The sequence below is a fragment of the Manis pentadactyla genome, chromosome 14, assembly GCF_030020395.1.
Source record: "Manis pentadactyla isolate mManPen7 chromosome 14, mManPen7.hap1, whole genome shotgun sequence".
Lineage (NCBI taxonomy): Eukaryota > Metazoa > Chordata > Mammalia > Pholidota > Manidae > Manis > Manis pentadactyla.
In genome coordinates, this window is record NC_080032.1 from 8424692 (window position 1) to 8450166 (window position 25475).

General features: G+C 57.7%; 1 protein-coding gene across 3 annotated transcripts in view; it reads right to left on the bottom strand.

The window, feature by feature from the left end:
- The window catches only part of EMID1 (EMI domain containing 1), a 44640-nt gene extending 21564 nt beyond the window's left edge, over window positions 1-23076 (bottom strand). For all 3 annotated transcript variants that reach the window (XM_036908900.2, XM_036908908.2, XM_036908905.2), the window contains exons 1-12: window positions 22846-23076; window positions 15747-15860; window positions 15176-15279; window positions 7748-7825; window positions 6596-6657; window positions 4947-5067; window positions 4456-4545; window positions 3635-3781; window positions 2522-2611; window positions 2337-2389; window positions 1920-1982; window positions 1772-1816 (exon numbers count right to left, since the gene is read on the bottom strand). In XM_036908900.2, the coding sequence (XP_036764795.2) occupies window positions 1772-1816; window positions 1920-1982; window positions 2337-2389; window positions 2522-2611; window positions 3635-3781; window positions 4456-4545; window positions 4947-5067; window positions 6596-6657; window positions 7748-7825; window positions 15176-15279; window positions 15747-15860; window positions 22846-22946 (1068 nt within the window). In that variant the 5' untranslated portion in view covers window positions 22947-23076. The remainder of the gene's footprint in view (window positions 1-1771; window positions 1817-1919; window positions 1983-2336; window positions 2390-2521; window positions 2612-3634; window positions 3782-4455; window positions 4546-4946; window positions 5068-6595; window positions 6658-7747; window positions 7826-15175; window positions 15280-15746; window positions 15861-22845) is intronic.
- Between the last annotated feature and the right edge of the window lie 2399 nt (window positions 23077-25475).

A 25475-nucleotide genomic window follows, 5' to 3' on the forward strand; every position in this document is an offset into this window, starting at 1 on the left:
TACACATGTCAACATCCACAGAATGCACAGACCTGACAATTATCCCTAATGTAAACTATGGACTTTGGGTGATAAGGACGTGTCAGTGTGGGTTCACCAGTTGTATCAAATGTACCACTGTGGCTTGAGATGTGATGGTAGGAGAGGTTGTGGATGTGTGAGGACAAGGAGTATATGGGAACTTTCTGTCTTTTCTGCTCAATTTTGCTGTGAACCCCCCAAAAAATGCTTTAAAAATTGATTTTATTAGTTAAATACATCAACCAACAAAAACAAAAACCCAGTGACCTGACAGATCCAGGAATCTCAGCAAACCCAAAGCAGGATAAACACAAAGAAAAACCACATCATGGTCAGCATGTTGAAAAGCAAGGGAAAAGAGAAAATCCTAAAGGCCGGAGAAAAAGGACAAATTTTATATAGGGGAACAACAATAAGAATAACAGCCAATTATCTCTTTAAGCCAGAAGGCCATAGATCAACAGCTTTAAAGTGCTAAAAGGGGAGAAAATTGCCAAACCATCATTTTATATCCAGTGAAAATATCTTTCAAAAATTAAGGTAAAATAAAGACAGCTTTAAATGAACAAAAGCAGCAAGGATTTGCTGCCAGTGGACCCATACTACAGGCAAGGCTAAAGGATATTCTTTAGGCTGAAGACAAATGATACCAGATGGAAATCTTGAGGTACAGGAAGTTATAAAGAGTGTTAAAAATGGTAAATACATCAGTAGATGTAAAATACAATTTTTCTTTGTTTTCTTAACTTCTTCAAAAGTCGGCTGGCTGTTGAAAGCAATAATCACAACAATGTACTGTGGGATTTATAATAAGTGGGGAAGTAGAATATATGACAGCAATAGCACAAGGACAGAAGGGGGTGAATTAGACAGCTGTGACGGTTCTACCTATACATGAAGTGGAATAATACTAATTCAAGTAAACTGTGATGTCAAGGATGCATACTGTTATCCTTAAAGCAGCCATGAAAAAATCACACAAAGTCATTGGCAGAGATAAAATGGAACTGTAAAGAGGACTCAATCCAAAAGAAGGCAGGACAAGGGGAAAAAAGAAACGGAGTAAACAGAACATAAATAGAAAGACGGTTGACTCAAACCTAACCATACCAATAATTATACATATTATGAAATGTAAATGACACTCAACAATCAAACTCTTTTTAAAGAAAGCAATACGCAAGTATATGTTGTTTCTAAGAGATGAACTTTAAATAGAAAGACACAGGTTGAAAGTAAAAAAACTGATAAAGACATACCATGCTAACACTAAGCATACGAAAGCTGGTGCGGCTATTTTAACGTCAAAGTGGAATCCAAAACCAGCAGTATTACCAGAGAGAAAGCTACTCATTTCACAAAGATAAAAGGAGACATTTAAAATCCTGAATGTGTATGCACCTAATCACAAAGCTTCAAAATACATGAAGCAAAACTAACCAAACCAAAGGGAAAAACAGATAAGTCTACAATCACAGTTGGAGAAATGGAGAGTGAAAGAGAAATATAGAGAGTCAGAGAGACAGAGGAGCAGAATGAAAGAGAAAGAAAGAGAAAGAGATACAAAGACACAAAGCCAGAGCTTAGGTGTCTGGGAAAAGGGGCTGAGGGGCGCAGAGATGGGGAACAGGATGCACGTGCCCCAAGCAGGCCCTGGACGGAGGGAGGGTCGGGAGTCCCGGCCCCAGAGGATGGAGCCAGAGCAGGCGCTGGGCCTGTGGGACCCTGGAGGGTGGACAGCATCACTCACCCGCTGCCCCCTGGAGCCTCGGGCACCCGGCTCCCCACGCAGTCCCTGTGGGAGACAGGAGAGGAATGGGGTCCGCGGTCAGGAGGAGGGCCTGACGCAGGCCCAGGGACCCCCCAGGATCCTCCACCCGGAACCACCTCATACTCACTCTTTCGCCCTTCTCTCCTGGGTGGCCGGAGATCCCTTTGGGTCCAGTGGGGCCTGAGGGTCCCTGAGCAACAAGACAGGACCTCAGCCTTGTGCTGGGGCAGTGTGGGGGCAGAGACTGGGTGGGCAAAGGGGTTGGGGAGGGAGCCCCAGCCTGGCCGGAGCCTCTGGGCTCTCTATCATACACTCAGTGCCTGGCACACAGCAGGTAGCTCGTGCAGCTCAGGGCTTGGAGTTAGGGCCCTGGTGTCATCCTCACCCTGGTGTGAAAGGTGCCATGTACTGGTCATAGCCTTAGGGCAAGAATCTCCATGCTTCTTGGCTGTCAGTGATAATAATACTTGTTTCCTGTTACACGAATTGAATGAGAAAATTTATGGAGATGGAATTAAGTGCTCTGCACTTGGAAACTACTTACCATGTGTCCAGGACTCCCAGGGACGCCCATGGGACCAGGAAGTCCAGGGGGACCTGGAATAAGACAGGATGTCCTCAGTACCGAAACAGAGCACCATGTCAGAAGGCTAATGCCTCCTGATACCACAGCTCTAGTCCCTCTGCCATCCCCAATGCCACCCGACCCCAGGCCTGGACTCAACTTACCCACTGGCCCCGGGGGGCCTGGGGGCCCAGCTGGTCCCTGTGGCCAATGGCTGCTGGTCTCAGTGAAGGTATTAGACAGCAGTGGGTCACCTGGGGAAGGAACGATGATGAGCGAGCAGGGCTGGGCCGGCCTGGGTGGAGCGCGGCAGCCAGTCTCACCTGGCGCCTCTGCCAAGCCGGCGTTGACGGCCCTATGGGACGGCCTGCAGAGGGGCTGGGGCCACGGGGGACCTGCTTCGGGGTGGGGAGTGGGGAGAGTGCTGGCCCCGTGGGACCAGGAGGCAGGGAGACCTGGGTTCTAACCCTACCGCAGCCCAGCTGGTGACATCCAGCGAGACTCTCTGCCTTGCTGAGCCTATTCTGTCACATGTCAAATGGGGGTAATAATATGAGCTACGGTTTATTGACCAACCTACTTTGTGCCAGGCTTCTGTGCATGGGTGTCATGGACCTCTGGGAGGCCTGCAGCGCCACTAATACCGTTGTACAGATGAGGGAACCAAGGCTTGGAGAGAGAGTATGAATGGTGAGATGGAAGGAATGGTGGGACAGGTGAGTGAGTGAATGGTGCCCGGTCAGGCGCCAGAGATGCGACACAGATGGGGTTGAATCTGACACTAAACTCCAAGCTCTGACTACTGGCAGCACACATGTAGGTCAGACTAGGGAGGAGACAGGGCCCATCACAGCAGGGCCCAGCTGGGTGGAGGGGGCTGTGGCCTCTCTGAGTACAGGGCCAGGGCTGCAGCCTTGGGAGCTCAGGGCTCGCTTCGTACTGCCAGGCCTTGAGCTTCCCAGAACTCTGAGAGCTGGGTTCTGGCCAGCTTAAGGCTTGGCAGGAGGGCCTGATGCCAGGTGATTCTGAGCACAGGCTTTGGAGGTGCCTTGGGTTTGAAGCTGCCCCCCTGCGCCCCAGCTGTGTGAGCACCTCTCTCTGGCCCTCACTTTTTGGCAATCTGTGAGCTGCACCTGTCAAAGGATAAAGTGACACATGGCCAACCGAGGGTAAGCCTGGTATGATAAGGTGTGTTAGATGGCAGTGGCACTGGGGTAATGGTTATGCCAGCCGTGTCCCACCCCCACCCCCACCTGCCATGACCCCAAGGGACTCGCCATGCTGGGAGATCCGGGCGTGGGGCGGTCCAACAGGGGCTGGTGGCCCAGGGAGGCCAGGAGGCCCTGGTGGGCCTGGAGGTCCCCTCTCTCCAGGCGTGCCCACAGTTCCAGCCTGGCCAGGACTCCCTGGAGGGCCCTGTGGACCTGCAATGGAACAAAGGGGTTGGTGGGTGTGCAGGAGGAAGGGAGGCCCGGGGTGGCCGCCACAGGACAAAGCGGCCTGGGGGACTGAGAGGAGAGGGCTCTGGTGGTCACAGGCCCGAGTGGATGCTGGCTCTGACCTCCCTAGTCTTCTACTGGGCTGAACACAGGCCTCCCCTGGGGGCTTAGGACAAGGGACACTTGGTACTGAGTAGGTGCTTAGAAACGGTTTCCAGAACGTTCTCCTCTCCCTTGCAGGCTTTGCGTGGGCTGTCCCCTCTATCAGTCCTCTCTGCTCTGCCTGTTGGATGCTTCAGGTCATCCTTTATGCTTCCCCTAAGATGTTAGTCCCACTAAGCCCTCTCCACCCCGCCATCCCCACCTCATCCAGGACGGGCCTGAGCTTCCTTCCCTGGGGCTCCCATACCTGCAACATCCCCCAAAAGAATCCTGGTCGGCTGGTGTGGGGCACTATTGCTCCCCTCGGCCTGAGCCCCCTCCTACTGGTCTGGGTCCAGTGAATACAAAAGAGGGTTTAGGGAGCCAGGTGTGAGTGGAGGGATGATGAGCTGAGAGACAAGCGACAGAGGGGGCCCAGGCCACCTCTGGCCTGGTCAGGGTCCCCCAGAGGGGGCTGGCCGGGGCAGCAGGAGCCGGACAGTGCCGGGGGTGCTCACCTGGCGGGCCTCTCATCCCTATTGGGCCCCGGCTTCCGGTGTCGCCCTTGGGGCCAGTGGGCCCAGGGAGCCCCCAGGCACCACCTTGATCTGGGGGAGAAAGCTCATCAGCAGGGCAGCCACAGCCTTGTTCTTGCCTGATCCTGGCCCCAGCCCTCCAGCCAGCACCTGCCATCTCTCGGGAGCAGCGGGGCCCTCACATTCTCTCTGGCCCCCAGTAGCCCTGGGGGTGGGGCGGAGCACAGGCAGGGGGCAGTTTCACCCAGAGCCCTGTCTCCAGCTCCACTTGGTGGGGGGCAGGGGCTGCTGGGCCTCCCAGGACTTCAGTGCTCAGGGGCCCCTGGAGACCATCCCTCCAGGCCCGCTGGAGAGCTGGGGAGACTGAGGCCTAGAAGGGGGCCAAGCAGGGAGCCGGCAGCAGAGTGGGGGTTGGAGTCTCACTCCCCTGACTCACTTCCACATGGGATGTGCTTCCCCACTGACCCACTCACCTTGGAAGCCTCCATCCCCCGGGCTGCCCTGGGCAGCTGGCGAGCCCCAGAGTGGGGCAGGATCCTTGGGGGCAGCTGAGGTTGGGGGCACTGCCCGCTCAGTGACAGCCAGCACCGCCACCTGTGGTCAGAGAGGAAGATAGGGGCAGGGTGGGTACTAGGGTCTCCCCAGGAACAGGCCAGCGAGGGGCCCTGGTATGGGGGCAGGAGGCCCAGGCAGCAAGCAGAACTCAGCCTCGAGTGGCGAGGCGGGCTCACAGGGGCCCAGATCTCCTGAGATGACAGTGCTTTTCAAACTGCACAGTGTATCGCATTCAGTGTGGCAGTGCTTACACACCCTCACTGCCACCCAGGTTGAGTTCTGTGACTGCTGCTGTGTTTGTGGGGCCAAATGATTTTTTCCTATGCTTAGCTGCATAAATAATATGAAACTTCATCAGTGTGTAAAAGCACCACCGGTTGGAAGGAATCTTACTAAATTTGGAGTGAAGTTTAGGAAGGTCTGACATGAAACAGAGGCCCTGAGGTCTATACAAAAACACTTTTGGTCCTGGTGTTGGGGGGACTCTGAAAGCAGGCAGCACCCCAGAGCCACTGACTGAGGACAAAAGGACCTGAGGACCAGAATGCCCCCTGACCCGGGGCTGGGGGACCATGTGGGCCTGTCCACAGAGAAGCTGAAACTCTGGGGCAGACCCAGAACTGGGGGCCCCAGACCAGATGTGAGACTGAGATGCTCTGCATACTGACTTCTCCTGGGAGGGGGTTTGTGGAGCAGTGTGGGGTTCCAGGGGTCCCCATGCCACATGACTTGGCCTCCAGCACGTGCTGTTCAGAAGCTGGGTTTGTCCACTTGATGACCAACAGCATCTTTCCATGTTAGGAAACAGAGGTGTTGTCAACAGTTGTCTAGTACCCACGGAGCCATGCTCCCTAATTATGCAGTGTCTGGTTTTCAAAGTTCCCTATTAATGGTTAATATTTTGGTAAACATCTTCACATCTAATCTCCTTGAGATAAATTCCCAGAGGAGGGACCGATGGAGGAAAGGACATGCGAACAAAGGGTGCACGCCTCTGTGTGTGTTTAGAACAGTGGGAGGGAAAGATGCTTCAGGGCTGATAGTCGCTGTCTCGGGGTGGGGGGGGGGGGGCAAAAGTGACGGCTGCACATGGTTTTCTGGAAGGTCTGAGTTTTTTGTGTTTCCAAATTTAGAATCTCTTACTTTTAAAAATTGTTAAAACCTTTTTATCTTGAAATAATTTGAGATGCATAATAGATCTTTTGTTTTTGAAACTGGGAAGAGAGTATTATGGGAAGTGGGGGATAAAGGAGGAAGGTGACAAGGCAAGGAGGGGACCCAGCCATGAGCTCTGGGGGTGCCCATGAATATCTGGCTGGGATGGAGATGGAGGCGCAGGCCAGGCTGTCTGACTATGAGCAGGCTTCCAGGGAGGGGCACTAGAAAGAGGGCTGAAAGCGCTGGATGGGGACCAATGGGAGAGTAGTACATGCCTGGCAGGGAAGCCACCTGCCCTTGGGTATTGAAACTCAATTCAGAGTCGCACTGTGGTAACCATGAGTGGGTGGGTGTGGGGGTGCAGGGAGGGGCAGGGATGGCCGGGGGGAGGGGACAGCTGCTCACCCACCTTGGCCTCCAGCACCTTCAGCCGCTCTGACAACTCCAACACTTTGCTGCAGTTGAGACAACCTGTGGGCAGGGAGGAGGCTGGGGCTGGGGCCAGGGGTCCCAGGTTCCCCTGGAGCCCCTCAACCCTTGAAGGTGGGATGGAGGGAGGGATCAGGCACCACATAACCCCAACCCCTGCGTTGGCCCAGCCCAGGGAAGGGGCTGCAGAGTCACAGGGTGGGCCGTGCCCTGGGTGTTTCCTTTGGCTCCAGAGCCTGCAGAGTGGACTGTTTCTCCCAGAGCAGGACCAGGGACCCAACTCCTGCAGCCCTGTATCCAAAATGACTCCTTTCCAGGAAGCCAGGGCAGGAAATCCTGTTGCTTCCCACCTGGGGGTTGGCCTGGGTTTGTGGTTTCAGTGACCGACACATCTCAGTCTGGAATGGGCTGACTTCAGAGGCGCCACCCTCTGATCCTCCCAAACCACCGTCCAGCAATTCTGGCCTCTTCGGTGATACCGCTACGTTATTCACAACAGTGGCCACTGTGGAACCTCCTGGCTGCCGGACTAGCACTGTCTCGTCCCACAGGTCCTCACCACAATCCTGCGTGTTAGGACAAGGGTCACCCTGCTCCCCCCTGAGGGCCCTGAGGTCTCAGCAAGGGCGGAGTGAGCACTTAACCAGCCCAAAGCCTGGAAGTCCCACTGCTGCTGCCCCTTCCAGGCTGTGGGAACTCGGGCAGGCTCCATCCCCTCTCTGACACTCAGCTTTCTCCTCTGTAAACTGGGGACCATGGTGCCTTCCTGGGGAGTCGGGGACAGCTGTGAGGTTTAAACGAGTGACGATGGAAAGCCCCTGGCATGGTGCCTCACACACACGTTCAGCAAGACATTGTTTAAATAAAAAGAGGAAAGCTTGGAGGCTTGGACATGTGTCTGTGAGCATCTGGGGGTCGCAGGGCACCTGGGCCCAGGTCAGACTCACCTTAAGGGCCCTTCCTCTCCCTCCTCCTGGAAGTTCTCACTCCAGCCTAGGGTAGGCGAGGGTGGGGTACTACCCTGACCCTCCCCACTGGCCGACCCAGCTGGCTTCTGGTCACCATATTGTCTGTGTCCCCTCCAGACCTCCCCTAGCTGAGCGGGATCCCCAGCAGATGCCCCAGAACCCACCTGAGAAGGCGGCGGGCCGAAGTGCCATCTGCCGCATGGTGTTGCCTGACCACCTGGGCTCCACAAAGCCAGAAGAGCCTGCAAGTGAGGGACAGTGGGGGTAAGAGCCTTACTGGCTGTGCCATCCTTGTTTTATTCCCCCCACCCCGCTGCCCCCACCTGCCACTGTAGCCCCAGCACTGATTCCTACTTCCTTAGCACAAAGGGCAACAGAGGCCCAGAGAGGTAGGGAAGTGTACCTGGGTCACACAGCATGAACTGGGCTGAGCTGGAACAAGGCTGCCAACTTGGTGGGGCTGGGGAGAGGTGCTGGCAGTGGGTGGGGACAATGGGTGAGGCGAGGAGTTCCTCCAATGACCCCAGCAAGAGGCATGGGTTAAGAGCTCAACAGTTGCAGGATTGGGTCCCAGCCCTGCCACTTGCTGACTTGTGTGACTGGTCCTCTTTGGACTTTCCCATTTTCCCACTTGTAAAATGGGGTCATAAGGCCACCACATTCTTCCAGGCTGGTGTGAGGCCTGAGGACAGTGATGTGTGCAAAAGGCTTACTGGGCACATTGCAGGGCCTGGCACATAGTAGGCACTCAATAAACAGCAGCTGCACTGTTGCTGTCCACCCCTCTCTGCCCCATTTGGTAAGAAGATGCTGAAGTGGATCCTGCCCTGGCTTAAATGAAAACCAGAGGGAGACTGGCTGCCTGGGAGGACAAGGGGGGCCCAATCCAGAGCCCACCCCCACCTCCACCCCTACAGGGAGCCAGCTGCCCTGGCTGCTCTGGCTTTGGGGGCCTGGTTTTCTCCACAGCTGGAGGGATGGCCTGGCCAACCCCGGGGTGGGGGCACAGCTGGAGGGGCTCTGGAGCCAGCAGTGACAACGGGCCCCCTCCACCTTCCAGGCCTGCCTTTTAAGGCCACAAAGTGTCATCTTGGGGGAGACAAAACCCAAATAAGGCGCAGGCCTGGGAGTTCAGAGCCAGGCTGTGGGTTGGTGCAGGGAGTGAGGCGCCAGGAACTCAAACCAGATGGGTCCCTCTGGCCGGCCCCCAGCAGGGAGGCTGCCAGACCCTGCTCTGGGTCCCACCGCAGGGCCTGTGCTCAGGCCAGGCTCGTACTCCCAGCACACCTTCTCTGGGGGCCTGTGATCTGCCCTGGTGCAGGGGGTAGGTCTCAACCAGGACAGAGGAGGGTGGGTCAGCAGCCCAGGATGGGAGCAGCAGTTGGGGACTCTGTGGGCAGGAGGGAGGTGCCACTGAGAGCTATGCCCAGTGCTGCGTGCTGTACACAGCCCAGCTAGGCCCTACACCGTAACAACAGGCAATAACAACAACAGCTAACGCCTGTGCAGCACGTACTCTGGGCCTGGCTCTCTCTAAGCACGTCACATATACAGTCTCAATTCATTACCCTCACAAAACCCTGCAAACGGGTGCTAGGACCTCCTCCACTTTATAGAAAGGGAAACTGAGGCAGAGAGTAGCTCGGTGTTACTGTTGCTCTGTTCCTTGTGCTCAGATAAAGAGATGAGTAAATAGGAGTATTTCTCCTTAGTGGAAAACAAGGCAGAGAGGCGAAGTGACAGGCCCCTGGTCGTCCACCTGAAGGCTGAAGCCTGGGCATGAACCCAGGTCAGTCTAACTGCAGGGCCTGGGCCACCTGGACCTTGAGTGAGCCCCCAAGTCCCCTGGGCAGAGGCAGGTAGGCCTGGCGCCCCTCAGGAATGCTGGCTCCTGAGAAGAATGGCCTCGCCAGGCCCTTCTCATCCTCCCTGCTCCCAGGTGAAGGTGTAAAAGGCCGTTTTTGGCTCTTTCCAGGAAGTTGACCAGCCATCCCTCCAACCCCGTGGAAGTTCGGGTTTCCTGTGGGATGAAGTCTGGCAGAGCAGCCATCCTGCCCGCCCTCCCCACTACACTGCTATCGTTTCTCTTCTTCTCCATGGCACTTTCCCTCCTCTGGCATGTCATGTCCTGTGGCGGCCTACTGCCCACTCTTTGTTTCCCTGACTGGAACATGAGCCCATCAAGGCAGGGCCATCTGTCTTGTGGCTGGCCTGGAAAAGTGCCCAGTGAGTGCATAGTAGGACCTCAGTGGCCTCAATAAACCTTTTGTTGATGAATGCATGAATCACTGGCTAGAAATGAGCTTAAAGCAAGCAAACAAAATAAAAGGCAAACAAATGTGGATGGCAGACACAACTGCCTTAAAAATGAGCATCGAGCTTCTAGTGTCATATTAGGGTGTCCCCAAGTTAGTAATTTGTGAACTTGTGGTTGGAAAGTCTTTTTCAACCAACTTACTTCTGAACATTTCACTGGAAGCCGGCAAGAACCCGAAAAACAAATGAAAACATGGTCTGACCACAAGCGCGGATGTAACTGGCTCAAAGTAATTGCAAGTTAAAATTTTAAAAAGAGAAAAGAAAGTTCAAAGAAATAACAAAACTGTCCAAAGAAAACCCCCAGAAAATGTTGGCTCTGGATGCAGGATTCACAAAAATTATCCCTCAACACCCCCCCAAATTCTGATAACCAGAAATACTTTGAAGGACAAACCAGGTTGTAAAATGGCCCTATTGCACACAAAATTCCAGTAGGGAAAAAGCTGCAGGTGTGGCGGAGGTCTCCTGGGGGACAGAAATGTCACATCCCTCTGACTGGTGTTGAGCCAGGGCCCCTGGAGCAGACCCCTCACCCTGGCCTGGTGGTCTGTCCTGAAGGGCCCCTCTCCAGCCCCAACCCTCACCTGCCAGGGGTCCCAGGCTGGTTCCAGGACCACAAACCCCAGCTCCACTCTGGAAGCCTGACAGCGGGCCACTTCCCACCACCTGGGAGGTCCCCACCGGCCCTAAACACACACACACAGGAACACATACACAGCCTCTCCTCCCCTACCTGCATTTGTACCGCTCCCACATCATCTCCTCCAGGAAGCCTTCCTGGACAGACCAGGGCACCCACCACAGCCTCCACCTTGAAGCTCTGTCTTGACCTGCACAAGGCCAGTGCCATCTGCAGTTTCTTGCTCTGTGACCTCCGAAGTAGCTCTTCCTTCTTCTTCCCAGTGCTGGACCTGAGCTAAAAAGTCCCTGTGCCCCTTCTCTTTGGGTCCTCATGAGAACATTGAGGCCCAGAGAGCAGAGGTTGCCTGTCCACACAGAAAGGATGAGGGGCTGCAACTCAAACCCTTCCCTAAGCTAGGAATGGGGATGTGAGAAGTTGGGGGGTGTCTGGGCTCCACCTCTGACTTTCTCTTGCAGAAGAGGGGCTTCCTCATTTGTAAGGAATTCATAAGACCCCCAAGTCTCCTGGGTCCAGTCACCACAGCCACAGGGGTACAGCATCCACCCCAGTCCCAGCCCAGGTCTCCTCCTGGGAATTTACTTTGCAAATGTAAACATCTGTGGCAATTGGCCTGAGCCTGGGATCAGGGTCAAGGCTAAGGCTGGGGGCTGGGAGAACCCCCCAGCAGGCCCGGGCTGTGGGGTCAGAGAGAAGGCGGTGGGCTGGGAGGAAATGGAAGGAGTACGAAGCAGGGACATAGAACTGGGACAGCCGGGAAGGTGGAGAGGGTGGCTGACTGGCTGTGGGGGGAGGATGGACTGGCAGGGAGTCAGGACACGGGGGCCGCTGGGCCTCCCAGTAGGAGCGGAGTGGACAGGTAGCACGTGCAGGCAGATTCCTGAGTGTTCAGCCCACGGAACTCCGAATCTGCCGAGTAAAGCACAGGCTTGGCACCATACCTGGCATCTGGTTAGAGCCTGAGAGGCATCTGTGGGAAGGACCCAGCTCTGGACGGCGGAGACGTGGAGAGGCCGAGGGCTGGAAAGGGCTGGGGCTGAAACGTCCCGTCTGCTCTTAAAACGTTCTGCTCTGTGACTTTGGGCAAACTTATTCCCTCGCTGGTTTCCCATCATGGAAGACAAGGGCTGTGGGGGTCTATAGAGAGGGATGTTTGGGACAGTGAGGAGCAAACAGAGGTGACCCAACTCTGGGGTGGGGCATGGGAGAGGAGGGGAAGGGGCTGAGGTGGGCTTCTGCAAGCCTCATGGTGCCCCAGCTTTCCGAATACGTTACCTCTGGGAATCCTCAGCCAGCACCAGAGGAAAGACCCTGGCTCTGGGTCAGACGACAGGCTCTGCATCTGTCTGTGACCCAGAGCAAGGCACTCCCCTCTCCCAGCCTCAGGTTCCACACCTGGACCTTCTGCACCTTGGCACCCATGACACAGCGAATACAAGTCACAGTGCTCGGCATGGAAGATGATGGGAGCTTTCCTCCCCCTCATCATTATTACTTTGAGAGGCAGGGGGATGCTGCAGAACTCAGGTCAGAGCCCCAGGGAGAGACCTAGTCAAGATGCTTACTTGCTGTGTGATCTTGCCTGAGACCCACAGCCTCTCTGAGCCTCACCGTCATTGTCTGGACAGTGAAACTGATGGGTGAGAGCTCTGTCTGCATGGAGCTGGCAGAGGCAGGCTGGCATGGTGGCCAAAGTGTCCTGCCTTCAGCAGAGCCCGCTAGGGGCCAGGGCCAGCCCACACAGTGCATTCTGGCCCTGGTCCTTCGCCAGTGTTCTGGCAGGAATTAGCAGCCGTGAGAGCCTCGGGCAGGCTCCCTGCCTGCTGTCAAGCGCCGCCTCCCAAGGCCTGGAGGCACTCAGTCAGGCAGGTGCCAGTCCTGGCTTTCACACACTGGGTGACTCCAGGCCAGCCCATCCCGCTCTCTAAGCCTCAGTTTCCCCATGTATAAAACAAGGACCATTCTTGCCCCTCCTTCATGAATTGCAAGGAACGTGGAAGAGGCCATCCTTGCTCATCATCACAGGGTCAACATTCCCGATCTGCAGACGGGAAGGCCGGGGCTCAGGGCCACGAGCGGACAGTAAGTCTGCAGACTCGAGGCCTGTTTGCCGAGCAGCCAGCTGAGAGGTGGGGGCGTGGAGGTGGGAGGCAGGACAGTCCCGAGAGCCGTCACAGAGGAGGGCGAAGACATTTATCAAGCATCTACTATGTTAGAGGCATGAGTCTCTGATTCTCATAATAAGGTATAACTTCCAGACAGAGACAAGGTTCAGAGGTGAAGTGACTTATCCCAGGTCACACTGCAGAACACAGCAGGCTGATCCTGAGCTGGATTCTGGAATGACAGGTATTCCCCCTCCTCCTTCGGCTCAGCCCAGGCTGCTCTATGCTCCAGGGTTGTGTCACTCAGCAGACCTCCAGGGCAGTCACCAGCAGGGGAAACAGCTGGGGGGTCCTGGCCTGAACACAGCTGTCCGAGGAAGGGCCGGGCAGGGATGGGCCTGCAATGTCCCCCTGCATCCCCACCCCTCATTCCTGGGGCCCTGGCAGACATGCGAGCATGTCCAGGTCTGGGCAGCCTTTTACTCAGCTCTGGCCCTGTGGGTTTGGGAGAGGCCCTTCCCAGCCCACTGGTCATCACGGAATGCCCACTGTGAGCTGCCATGCCACCTGCAGGGCCTTACTGCTTCCTTTCATCCTGGCCACATGCCAGGAGGCACCCTCTGTTACCTTCCCCTTCTCACACGCTCAGTGCAGGGGCGCTCCAGCCCTGCAAGAGCACACAGCAGCAGGGTGCCCCCCACTGAGTGGGCGCAAGAGGAGTGCCCCCTCCATTGCACCTCCATGCCCCCCAGCTCAGTGCCCTCACACAGTGACTGGCACAATGCCTGGGGGAGCCCCAGCCCGAGGCCACACGGCTGGTGTGTGGTGGCGCTGGCCTGGCCCATGGAGCCCTGGCTGTCCCCATCCCCAGGCTGGGACCTGCAGGCTGCACTGCGGGAGTTGGCAGATGTCAGGGTTGGCCTGGCCCACCCTGTCTGGCACGCCGGCCTCGCCGTCAGCAGAGACCCCAGCCTTTATCCTGGCTGCTGGGTGCATGGCCTCCAGCTGTTGGACTCAAGGGCATGGGTGCTCTCCCACCTGGCCTCCCCCCTCACCTGCTCCGTGATGGCCCTGCACACCCGAGAAGGTCTGCCCTTGGGACAGCAGCCAGGGACAGAGTGGCCTTGGTCTGGGCAAGCCCTGCCTGGGCTCAGGCCCCCACACTCCTCCCCACCACCAGCTCCTCTGTGGGCCCCTTGGCAGCAGCCCCCCTGGTTGGTTCTGCCCCTGCACCCCCACCCTTTCCTCCCAGCAGGGAGGGAAGAGCTATTCCTGGCTCCCTTTTGCTTCTCCCCCTCCCACCCAAAGCTTGGTGGCTGCCTGTCAGTACGGGGCTCAGGCAGCTCCCCTCCCCCTCGAGCAGGCTCCCTCCCTGCTATCAAGCCCCACCTCCCCCAGCTCTGGTGGGGACACTGCCACCCACCACTGAAACCCACCAGGCCCCGCCCTGCCCCACCCTCTGTGACTCTGGGCACCAGACTCCACCTCTCTGGGCCTGTCACCTCCTCTGTGAACTGGGGCTGCGTGGGGTCCTGGGGAACTGAAGTGTGCAAATCTTTCAAGAGGCCCCTATAAATGTCGACTTCCGTTAGCATCACATTCCCTTAATTTGGAGGCCGTGTTCACATGTTCCTGCTTCTGGAATTGGAACATGTCTTGTGACTGATGTTCACATGAACGTGCTGTTCTGGGGACCCTGCATGCCTCTTTCTGTGGAGGTGTCCATGGGCCTGGCTCTCAGGCTGGTTTTAGGCCAGTCCTTTCTCTTCAGAGCCAGGCTTAGGAACACAGCCCCTGGTGCCCCCAAACCTTCCTCTCACTGGGTTCAGCCAGGTGGCAGGCAGGGAGAGGCCCGGATTGCTTAGCAGAGGGGGGCAGGTGCCTGCAAGAAGAGGGCTGCCCGTGTGACCATGCGGTCGGCTCCAGGGAGGCCCCAGGCTGTCTCCTCTGTGCCCCTGCAGGGTGCCAGCCCTAAGCCACCCGTGCTGCAGGCAGAGAAGGGGGCTGGGGGGAGGGGAGTCCCTTTGTCTGGGGCACACTTTACCCACTGGGCACCCAATTGAGTCCTCCCATCCCGAGGCCCTGGGGCAAGCCAGGCACACTAGATCCAAATCCTGACTGCCACTTAGGAACTGGGTACCCATCGCCTTCCTGAGCCTAGTTTCTTCACCTGCAGGATGAGCACAAACCCACGGTGATGACCCGAGTGGCATTTTGCTCCCGGCACCGAGAGCCCACAGCGCTTCCCACGCATATGTCTGGGTGGGTTTCCTCAAGTTTAGAGGAAAGGCTTGAAATGTGAAATATCAACAGGCATGAGATTCCTCCAGGGAGCCGGACAGTCCCCCGAGAGGCAGGCGGTCAGTGCCCGTGAGGCAGCAGGCACAAGCTGAGCCGCACCTCACCGGCAGCTGCACACAGTGGGTCTGTGTGCTGGGCGCCCTGCTTCACAGTGTCTGCCAACGTAGCAACAGTTCCCACCCCCTCCCGTACACCCCAGAGGAGGCCTGTGCCCCGCACAGTCCTACCTTCCTCGCAGCTCGCCCCTGAGTGCCCAGGGCAGCACCTCCACTCGCGGGCGGTCACTGTCTTGTACATCACCTTGTACGTGGGTCTCACAACAGTTCTGTAGCTGAAAGAATGCCGAGGGCCTGAGCTCAGCTGGGTTCTTCTACCTCCCCCACTAGCCTGGATGCCCACGGGGCTAAACCCAGAGCCTCCAGGGTCCTCGGCCACCTCCAGGCCCCTCTTGTACCTCTCCCCTCCTGCACGCTGGGATTCAGCCCTTCCACAACCTCCCAGCCCCTCAGGTAGAGGACCTAGATACCAGCTGAAGAGGAGGCCCCTGCAAGCTGGGCTGGCTTGCTCCCAGCACTGAACGCTCGCTACATGAAGGCATGTGGGTGAGTGATGGAATCCCTCCCCCAGGAAGCCCTCCAGGGCAACCTAAGAGCACAAGGGGACGTGTTGAGAATGGGCATAGAAACAATGTTCCCTGTGCTCTACCCACCGCGGGGGTCTCAGCCTTCCCCTGCACTCCCAAAGCAGGCCCACCAGCAGGCCTTTGCCCATGCCGTGCCTCCACCTCGTCTCACTTACCTGTTCCGCGGGCAGCTCATGGGCCAGGGGCAATTCTGCAGCACTCGCTGAAGGGAGGTGCCATTTTGCACGTGGCATGAGATGGTTCGGGTCACCACATAGGAGCACCAGTTCCTGAAAGAGACCCACAGAGAGCAGCTCAGGGACCACGCACAGCCCCCTGCCCAGGACCCCGGGAGGATGAGTGGGGAGGTCCAGATTCCCTCCAGGAGCCCTGAGCCTCCAGGCGGAGAGGTCCCTGAGCGGAGTCTCTGCGCTGCGGAGGGGTGAACGCCACAGCCCTAGAGGGGGCGGCCGTGCTGGGGGCTCCTGGGAGGTCTTGGGGAACGAGCTGCGGGAGGCAAAATGGGAGTGGGCATCTCTGCTGGGTGGGTCCTTTCTCAACATCTCTTCTCTCCAAGCCTGACCTGTCCAGGCCACCACTGCCCCCTGCCTCCCACCTGCACAACAGAAGCGGCCCCTCCCTAGAGGGAGGGTCAAAAAATGGAAAGCCTACCGCAGTGTCCTGTGCCCACATCTGTCCTATCCCTACCAGGCTTCTGCTCATGCCGGGCCCCTGCCTGGACCACTCACCCCAGCTTTTCCACCTGGCACCTCCCACCTTGAAAGCTCCGCTGTGCGGTACTCCTTCCCTGTGTCCTTTCCGACCTCCACCCCAAGCTGGGCACAGCTGATCTTCCTGTCCTGGGTCTCACAGCACTTTGTGTACCCTCTCGGCCCCCACATGTGAGAGGACAGACTGGTCTCACATCCTCATGGGGTCCCCTCTATGTGACAGCCTGAATGTCTTAAACATGGAGGACTGACTTCTCTAAATACCAACTTATAATCATATTGCACTGCGCATGTTGAGCACTAACTGCACGCTAAGGGCATTTATATCGTCTTCCCACAGTGAGCCAAGGAGTCATGCTCCCACATTTTACAGAGGAGTAAACTGAAGCTTGGTTGGGGAAACAGCTGCTCATGTCACAGAGCTGGTGCATGGGGGGCCTAGATCTGACCCGGGGAATGTGGATGGTCCAGCCTGGCCTGTGGCTCCATCCCAGGCCTCAGCTCCTGTCTTCTCCCCATCTCCTGAGCCACGGCCTGTGGCTTTGTGAAGACCCCAGCCTGGGAACCTGCTGACCCCAGCCTAGAGACCTCAGAAAAGTCTAGTGGGATGGGGGGCTCAGGCCGAGAAGGGTCGTTTGAAACGGTGCTTCCTTTCCCAGCCCCAGAAAAAACACAGGGTTGGTGACCCTGAGCAGGGCTGAGGGCCGCTGAGCACGTGGAATGTCCTGGTCCCTGCTGAAATCCGGCCCCCACAGCTGCTGCCCGGCTCCCGCCCTGCTCCACCCAGGGCAAGTCCTTGGACGGGACCAGCCGGCCAGTGTGCTGTGGGACCCTGGGGGAGTCCCTTCACCGTTCTGTCACGCGAGAATCAGTCCAGGAGGATGAAACAGCCTAGTCAAAGGCATCAAGGTGGGAAAGCAGGGAGAAGGGATGGTTTTGTTTGGCCCAATGACATGGCAGAAGCTCAACAGAGCCACTGGACTGCCACTCTGTGGAACAGGTGACAGGTGCTTGTGCAAAACTGGGAACAGCCTAAACAGCTATGGGACCACCCGACACGGAAAACCAGATGCCCAGACAGAGCCCACGTTCTCCAGGTGTAGATCACCACACCCAGATAAAGGGAGAAACGCCAGCGCAGAACAACAGGTAGAGAGCAATTACATTTCTATTAAACTAAGAAAGGAAAAGAAAGCCCGAAGACTATAAATGTGTGCACATATATAGTTCTGTTCATGGAACTAGGAAAAACTGCATGCTCACATCAAACTGCCACCTGTGGGGGCAGGGAGGGCTCTCAGCAGCAGTCTTGTTACCATGCTTGCTGTGGCTGCATTCCCAGAGCTGCGCCCAGCACCTTCCATCTACCAATTATGAGCGCCACTTTACAGAAGGGAAGACTGAGGCTCTGGGATCCAGCACGTGCCCTGGGTGGCCAGGATGAGCAACACCGTCATGTCCCTCTGACCCCAGAGCTTGCACTCCTAAGCGCAGGCTGGAAATGTTTCTCCTAATAAGCAGGTGGGGATTTTATAAGTTTAAAAAGATACATTCCCCAAAGGCCCTACCCTTTAGAGCCTCTGGGGCCCTAGAGCTGTGGTTTTGGACCTGTTGGAATTTTGTATGATGGGCACATAAGCTCTTTTGAGAAAGTGATATGAGTTGTGTTTCCTCCCCAGAAAGGTGCATAAAACTTGGAGCACAATTTCCAGGGTGCTCCCTGAGCTGGGGTGGGGGCTCCCTGCAGCCTGGTGATGTCCCTGGGGCTGGCCCAGTGGCCCAGTCAATGAAGGAAGGCGGGAAAGAGGGAATAACCTGGGCAGAGGACAGAAAGAAGCTCCCAACACTGGAGGGGGGCCCTGGGCACAGAATGAAGGCGCCGTGCCACTGTACAGATGTGCACCACATGCACATGTGCAAACACACACACATTTCAATATGCACACACAGTGAGCACTCCTGCATGTGCAGGTGCACATGCACATGGACACGCGTGGAAATATACACACATGTATGTGTGCTTACAACTCTTGGACACTCACGCCCATGTGCGCACGCGCGCGCGCGCACACACACACACACACACACACACACACACACACACACACTCGAGCACCCAATCAGACCAAGGCAAATCCAGGAGGGCACTAACCACAGAAATGGCCATCCTCTCTGCACTCGGGTCCACATCTGCAGGCACAGGGCCAGGCACCCTCTCAAATGCACATGCACAACCCCCTGCCCCCCGTGCCCAGACCCTACACTGGGCTGGGGAAGGCGGGCCTACGACTGCCCACAATTGCCTGAGCTGCTCCTCTTTTTATCAGAGGGGTGCTAAAGAAAACAATTTTCTTCTCCTTTCTTAATGAAAATCTCTCCCACATGGGTTGCTGCCTGGCTCTCTGGTTTATTTCCCACAAGCTGGAGTTTGATTGAATCCCCTGCTGAGGAGACACATCTCTGGTGGCTGACTAGCCAGGAGAGGACAGACACTCAGGTCAGGTGGGGTTCAAGGTCAGACCCCAGCGGCTCCCCCTGGAGGGGTCACCAGTAACCATACCCAACTCCTCCCCAGCCTTGAAGACTCCAGCCCAGCTGCCCACAGGGTAAGCTGGTGTCCCTCTGCAGGATCCTGGCCGGGACTGTCACCCTCACAGCCCTCCATCCACTCACCAGGCACAGCAGGAGCTCTTTGTAAAGCACAGACCTAGTGTTGCCACTGCCGGCCCACTGTCCCTCCCCTCGGCTCTGCGGGTCCTGACGGCTCTGTCCTGCGTGCTGCTCCCCTCTCCGGCACACTCGTGCTGCCCCTCACTCGCCTTCCTGCCCTCCCTCCCATGTGCCACTTTCCCCATCTCAGATCTTTGCCTGTGAGATTCCCTCTGCCTGGAAAGCTCCACCCTCTGCTCCAGCAAACTCCTATTCATCCTTTGGGTCTCAGTTCTGAACCCCTGGGTGGGTTTGGGCACCTCCAGGGTTCCCCTCAGCCACTCAAGGAAGCCCTGAGCTTTTCCCTCCCCCAAAGATACTGGGGGAGGGCATTGGCAGGGACCAAGGCAGGATGGGGCTCAGCCTGAGGGAGGTTTGCTGACCAAGAACAGACAGTGGCCCTGGGCAGAGGAGCCAGGACCTAGGTGCACAGTGCTTGCACTCTGGTGCCCATGGGGGCCTTCTTTCCCGCAGTGTCATCTGAGGAAAGTACCCAAGAGCCTGGTGAGGTTGGGCTTATGGCATGGGCCTAGGCAGGAGCTGGGAGGAGGCTCGCTCCTGGGCCTGCCACTTCTGCCCACTCAGCACCTCCTGGGCTTGCAGAGGCTGCTGGGAGGAGAGAAAACAGGCCAGACCAGCTCAGCGTGGCACGGGCCACCCCCACTGAGGCACCCCCACCTGCCCTCCACCCTCTGCCATGAGGGCCCCGGGGACTTTGTCTCTGCGGGGCACAGGGCTGTGATCCGGAACAGTGATAGGGGCTAATGGCAGGAGGCAGCCAAGCGGGCTGGGGGCCAAGGGCGTTTATGAATAGGAGAGGAAAGAAAGAAGACATAAAGGCTGGGGGGGTGGTGACTAGAGCCAGAACCCCCTCTGGAGGCAAAGTTCCAGTCCTGGCTCTGCTGCTTCCCTAACTCGGTGACCTTGGACAAGGCTCCGACACTTTCTGGGCCTCACTTTGTCCATCTGCAAACGGGGACAGTGGAATCTCCTCCAGCCAGGGGAGATTTCGTACAAACCATTTACAGCACAGTGCTAACAGCTATTGGTCATCCTTGTTCCTGGACCGTGACATGGGGCCTGCACCCCACAGCTGTGGTCCAGGGGCCACCTTCCTGAGGGACTCCAGCACAGTACCTTCCCCAGAGGTCCTCCCAACTCTGGGATAGAGATTGTCAGGCTCAGCATCTCACAGAGGGGGACGCTGAGGCATGGAGAGACGTCTCCTGCCCGGGTTCACCTATGTGGGCAGGGAGCTGGGACTTGAGCTCCTGGGAGAGGGGCTGGGGAAGAGAACTCTCTACTCCCCTTGACCCTAGGATTTGCCCAAAGGAAGCAAGCACTGCAGGGAGGAGAGCCCTGGGCCAGGACACTTGTGACGCTTCAATTTAGAGCCATGGCTCTGAGAGGGGCTGCTAAAGGACGTGGGGATTCCGGCTGGAAGGTACGTTGGAGGGGCAGGTAGCAGCCCCAGCAGGGTGAGCCCAGACAGCTCTGCACGGCCCCGGGCACCCTGGTTCTGGGGGTCTCACAGTCCTGCCACATTCCTGGGGCTGGGGGCGGCCGTTGGATGCCTTCCCGGGCTTCCCCCTCCCCAGGCACAAAGCCTCTTTTCTGCCTGTGGTCCCTCGGCTGCCAAGGGGTGCCTGGGGCGCCAGGCTGGGGGCAGGGGGAGGGCTGATGGGGTGTGACATCCTCAGGCTGTCTCCAGTGATGCTGGGACAGGGCCACAGGGGGAGGTCCTGGCAGATGACAGCCACAGATTCCTCCAGCCAGGGTTCTCCCCCAACCTCAGGCTGGTGACAGCAGGAAGCACCGCATATCAGGCGCCATGCTGGGCCTTCTCAGGGGGCACTGCCCACCCGCAGAACAGGCCCGTGAGCAGGGGGCAGGGGGAGGAAAGGGAAACAGCGAGGAAACTGAGAAGGAAAGAGACCCTGGGCTGTGAAGGCCTGAGGTCATACCCTCAAGTGGGTGACAGAACCGGAGCCCCGCCCCACCCCAGAACCAGGACCTACAAACCCTCCCCAGGCTTGCAAGATGACAACCTCTGCCAGGGAGGAAAAGACACTGGAGACAGAAACTGGCTGGCCTGGGTTGAGGTGCCACTTTTCCTCTCTAGGCATCAGTCTTCTTATCTGTAAAATGGGAGCAACAGCACTACACACAGGGCTCTCACGATGTTCAGGCCGCTGTGAGCCTTCTGTCCCCACTGGCCCTCAGATAGCTGCCCACAGCCACTAGTCTGCTCCTACCCAAGAAGCCCTGAGGGGCAAGGAGCCCAGGCTGGGAGGCCCTGTCCTGAACAGGCTGGAGGGCGGTCCAGGTAGTAACCGCTCCCAACCATCATCCTGAGCCTAACACAGGGATTCCGCGGTCAGAGTCCCAATCACCTTAGCACCTAGGGTCCTGGGGTCAAATCCATGCTCTAGGCAGGTCATAGCCCCGCTGGGAGCCTCAGCGTCCTCCTCTGTGAAATGGGGACCATACGAACGTGTGCCTCCCCTGGCAGTTGGGAAGATTCTAGGTAATGGATGCAGGTAAAATGTCCAGCCCAGGTCACTGCGGTCAGCATGCAGTAGGTAGTGGTTGTCACATCTGCCACCCACCTGTTCCTGTCTCAGACAACTACTCTTCTGGCCTCTGATGCTGTGGCCACCTCTGCCCTCCAGCCCTGCCCATGTCATCTGCTCTTGCTAGCCCAGAAGGGGCAAGCTGGCCCCTGACCACTGGGAAAGGGAATTTCTGAAAAGCATTAAAGAATTGAGGCCACAGGGGGTGGGGGTCAGGCAGGCCTTTGAATGGGATGAAAAGGCCCAGAGAGGCCTGGCTACTCTGTATTGTCTGCCTCAGACAACAGAGGCTGGCCCTAGAGAGGGGGTCTCAGCAAGGTGGGGGCTGCAGCTAGGGCAGGGGCCCAGGCAGGTTCAAATATCGTCGCCAAGGCCAGAAAGACACTGGTGCGAATCCCAGCTCCTCTAGTAATGGCCCACGAGCCTAAAAGAGTAAGCTGACTCCCTGCGCCTCAGTCTGCTCACCAGCTAAATGGGGAGGGTGCTCCCGACCTCAGCTCATCTTTGAAGGATGAATGACACTGCAGATAAAGGGCCCCCTCACTGGTACTGGGAGGTGCTCCATAAACACCAGCAGAGTGAATGTCCCCAGCTCCCTAGAGAGCAGCAGTTAGACACAGTGCTCCCTTCCGTCTCTATCCAAAATGCCAGGTCCTGAGGGTCAGACTCTGACCCATGAAGAAAGAATGTCCCAGCCCCTGAAAAAGAGCAGGAAGACAGAGTGCTCCCTTCCGTCTCTGTCCGAAATGGCCAGGTCGCTGGGGGCCGACACTGACCCACCGGGTGTGAAACTCCACCCCAGTCTCCAAGGGAAATAAATAGCCGGGGCACTAAAAAAAGCCAGAAGCAGGGTAAAGGGAGGGGGTGGTCCCCTTAGTGTCAGCGAGGGGGGTGTACTGGGCTTTTCTCATGTGCAGGGAGGGGCACCCCTGCGCTAGGGCCGTGGAAGTCCTCCGGCGGGGGCTTCTCGCTTCCTGATTGCCCCCTTCCCCCCTCCTCTGGGGCTCTGGGGGGTAAGCGGTGCAGGAGGAGGAGGCTGTCGAGGTCTGCCTGCTCTGGACACATGGAGTAAGGGATCCCCCCACTGCGGGAGCCTCTGCTAGACAGAGGGGTGGCCCCGGGTCCCTGCCCCCACCCGGACTGCCACTGAGGTGGGGAACCAGGTTTCTTTCCCAATTCCGGGCTTGCACGGAGGCGGGAGTCGGGGTGCCTGGAGCCCCGGTCCCAGGGCTGGCAGGGCACAGAGGTGGCGTGGAACTTACCTGCGCCCGGAGAACTGGGCTCCCGCGACGCTCCATGCGGCGCTGCCTGCAGGGAGCAGGAGCCCCAGGCAGAGCAGCGTCCAGGCCCGCGGGCCGCCCATGCTGCGCCCGGCGCCCTCCGCGCGCGGCCCCTCCGCCGCCGCCCCCAGCCTGCGGTCCCCGCCCGCCGGCGCCGCCAGCCGCCCGGACGCGCTGATCCCGGTTCCCAGCGCGGCGGCGTGAAGGCGGGCGGGAGGCGGGCGCGGGGCGGGGGCGCGCGTTCCCGTCCTCGCCCGGCCCCTTGGCGCGGCCCCCCGCCCCCTGCGCCGCCGCTGCCAACCCGGAAGATGCCCCGGGGGGCCGGGTGCCCGCGCCAGGAGGCCGGCAGGTGCCCACCTGAGCCTGGCGCTCTGAGCCGCATGGTCATTTGGGGGGGGGGTGCGGGTGCCAGTTCCGAGGTGCCCTCCCACGTGTTGCAGACTGGGGAAACTGAGACCGGGGCCAAGGTCTCAGAGGCAGCCAGGACCTGAACAGCCACGCCTGAGCTAATGATGCCCGGGCCTCATCCCCGTCGGCATTTTTGAAGGATCCAGCCCCCGGGGCATGCGGGGTCTGTCCATCCATGCAACAAAGGCTTCCTGAGCAGTGAGCACCACTGCTGGCAGGGCACCTTGCCTCCGCTGCTGCACATCCTGTCTTGGTTTAATCTTCAAAGCACTCTGGGTGAGGTGGGCACAATTATCCCCATTACAGGGAGAAGAACACAGGTCCAGGCACTGCTAGTCCCCTTGGGAGAAGACCTGGGCTGACCCCAGGAGGCCAGTGTTCACTCTTACTGCCATTTTATAGATGGAGAAACTGAGGCACAGAGCTGCATCATCATCTGTCTAAAGTATTCTGTCGGTAGTTGGAAGAGTCAGGATTTGAACTCAGATCTGACTTCAGAGGGGTCGCTCTTAAGCACATTTAGGGAAGAGTCCAGACAGCGTGTTGATGTGGGCCTTGGTTTCCCCATCTGTGACAAGGTGAAGATTGGCTTGGAGTGGAGGTTCTTCATTTTGGGGAGGGCTGTGAACCCACAAAGATGTGTGCAAGTATGTGATGAAGGAGTGTGCACATGCGATGTTTGTGATGCATGTGTATGCTGTGTGTGCAGGTAGGAGGGGTGTGTGTCATACGTGTGTGACAGCTGTGTCTGCGGTAGGAGTGTGTGTTTACTCTCACAACTCTCATCAGGGGAGGGACCACAACTCTCATCAGAGGGGACCCCGCCAAGACTCCAGGACAGTCTTTAACACCCCCTTCTGCCTGGGTTGCCGTACAGCAGGCAGTCCTGGGCTGGGGACCCCCTTGCCCAGCTGGTGGAGCCCCTGGGCCTGTCCTGCAGGATGCTTCTGTGGCTTGTCCAGATGCAGGATCATTGCTAGACGCCCTCCAGCAGGAAGGACCTGCCAGCCCCTACCTCTCTCTTCCCCAGGGACTGCCTCTCCTGGACTCACCAGGGCTGGGCAGCACTAGGTCCCAGGACTCAGTCAGGATGGGGGAGAGTGAGCTGACGCAGAGGGTGCTGGCCCTGTCCCCAAAGGGATGGGTAGTGAGAACTGGGTTCAAACCCTGCCTCTGCGTCTCTGCCCCTGTTAACTTGGGCAGCTCTGCCCTTCTCTAAGACTCAGTTTCTCTCCATGAGGAGGACAGTTGCACATTCCTTCCAGGGGTGTGGGCAGGATTGAGGTGTCACAGTAATGCCCTGGTACCCACTCTTTCTATGGCCCCCCCAGGCTTCCCACTTCCTTCAAAGAAATCACAGTGCCCACACTGACCCCTTGGGGAGCTGCCTATCTCCCTTCCATGTGTGATTTTTGGGCACCTACTATGTGCCATGTATCTGACCTTCAAGGAGTATAGCTTTGTGCCTCTATGGTTAGTCCTTGTTTTTGCTACATGTAGCAGTTTACCCTGGTGTTTACCACCCGGGCTCAGTGCCCCAGAGGCCTAGGTGTCAATTCCAGAACAACTGGGAGCTGGGTGACCTGGGACAAGTCACCTCCCCTCTCTGAATTTCATCTCCTTGCCTGAAAAAGCAATCCATAGGACCTTCTTAAGAGCCTTCTGTCTCAAGAGTTTGTACTTCTGGGAAGTGAGAAAGCTTTGGGTCTCCATGTGGGAGTCCTGGGGCACAGCCTGAAGCTCCGTTCTAAGGGGGCACTTTCCTGGTGGATGTCAGATTGTTTTCTGGCCCTCCTTCCTCCTCCCAGAGCAGGAAGGACAGGAAATGCCTGGGGAGGGGGGCCTGGGTCTTGGTCATTTGAGGTTTCAGTGTTTGCTGAGATAGGGAGGAGAGGGGCCCGCTGGCTTGAGGTCCCAGGGCCTGTCCCTGTGGGCGGGGCTTCCCCCATGGGGGCCTAGTCCTCCTCTGCCAAGACACCACAAGGGCCAGTAACACAGCAGCTTCCGTTCAGAGCTCTGACCACATGCCAAGAGCTGTGCTCAGCATTTTGCTTGCATTGTCTCCTGCCCTCCTCTCCACCACCAGGATGGCAGCCTCAGTATCCCTAGGTGTGGGGCTCACCCAAGGTCCACGGCTGGTGAATGACGGGTGCTGGCCCAGGTGCTCACCCACCAGACCACACTGCCTCTCTTTGGCAGAGCCC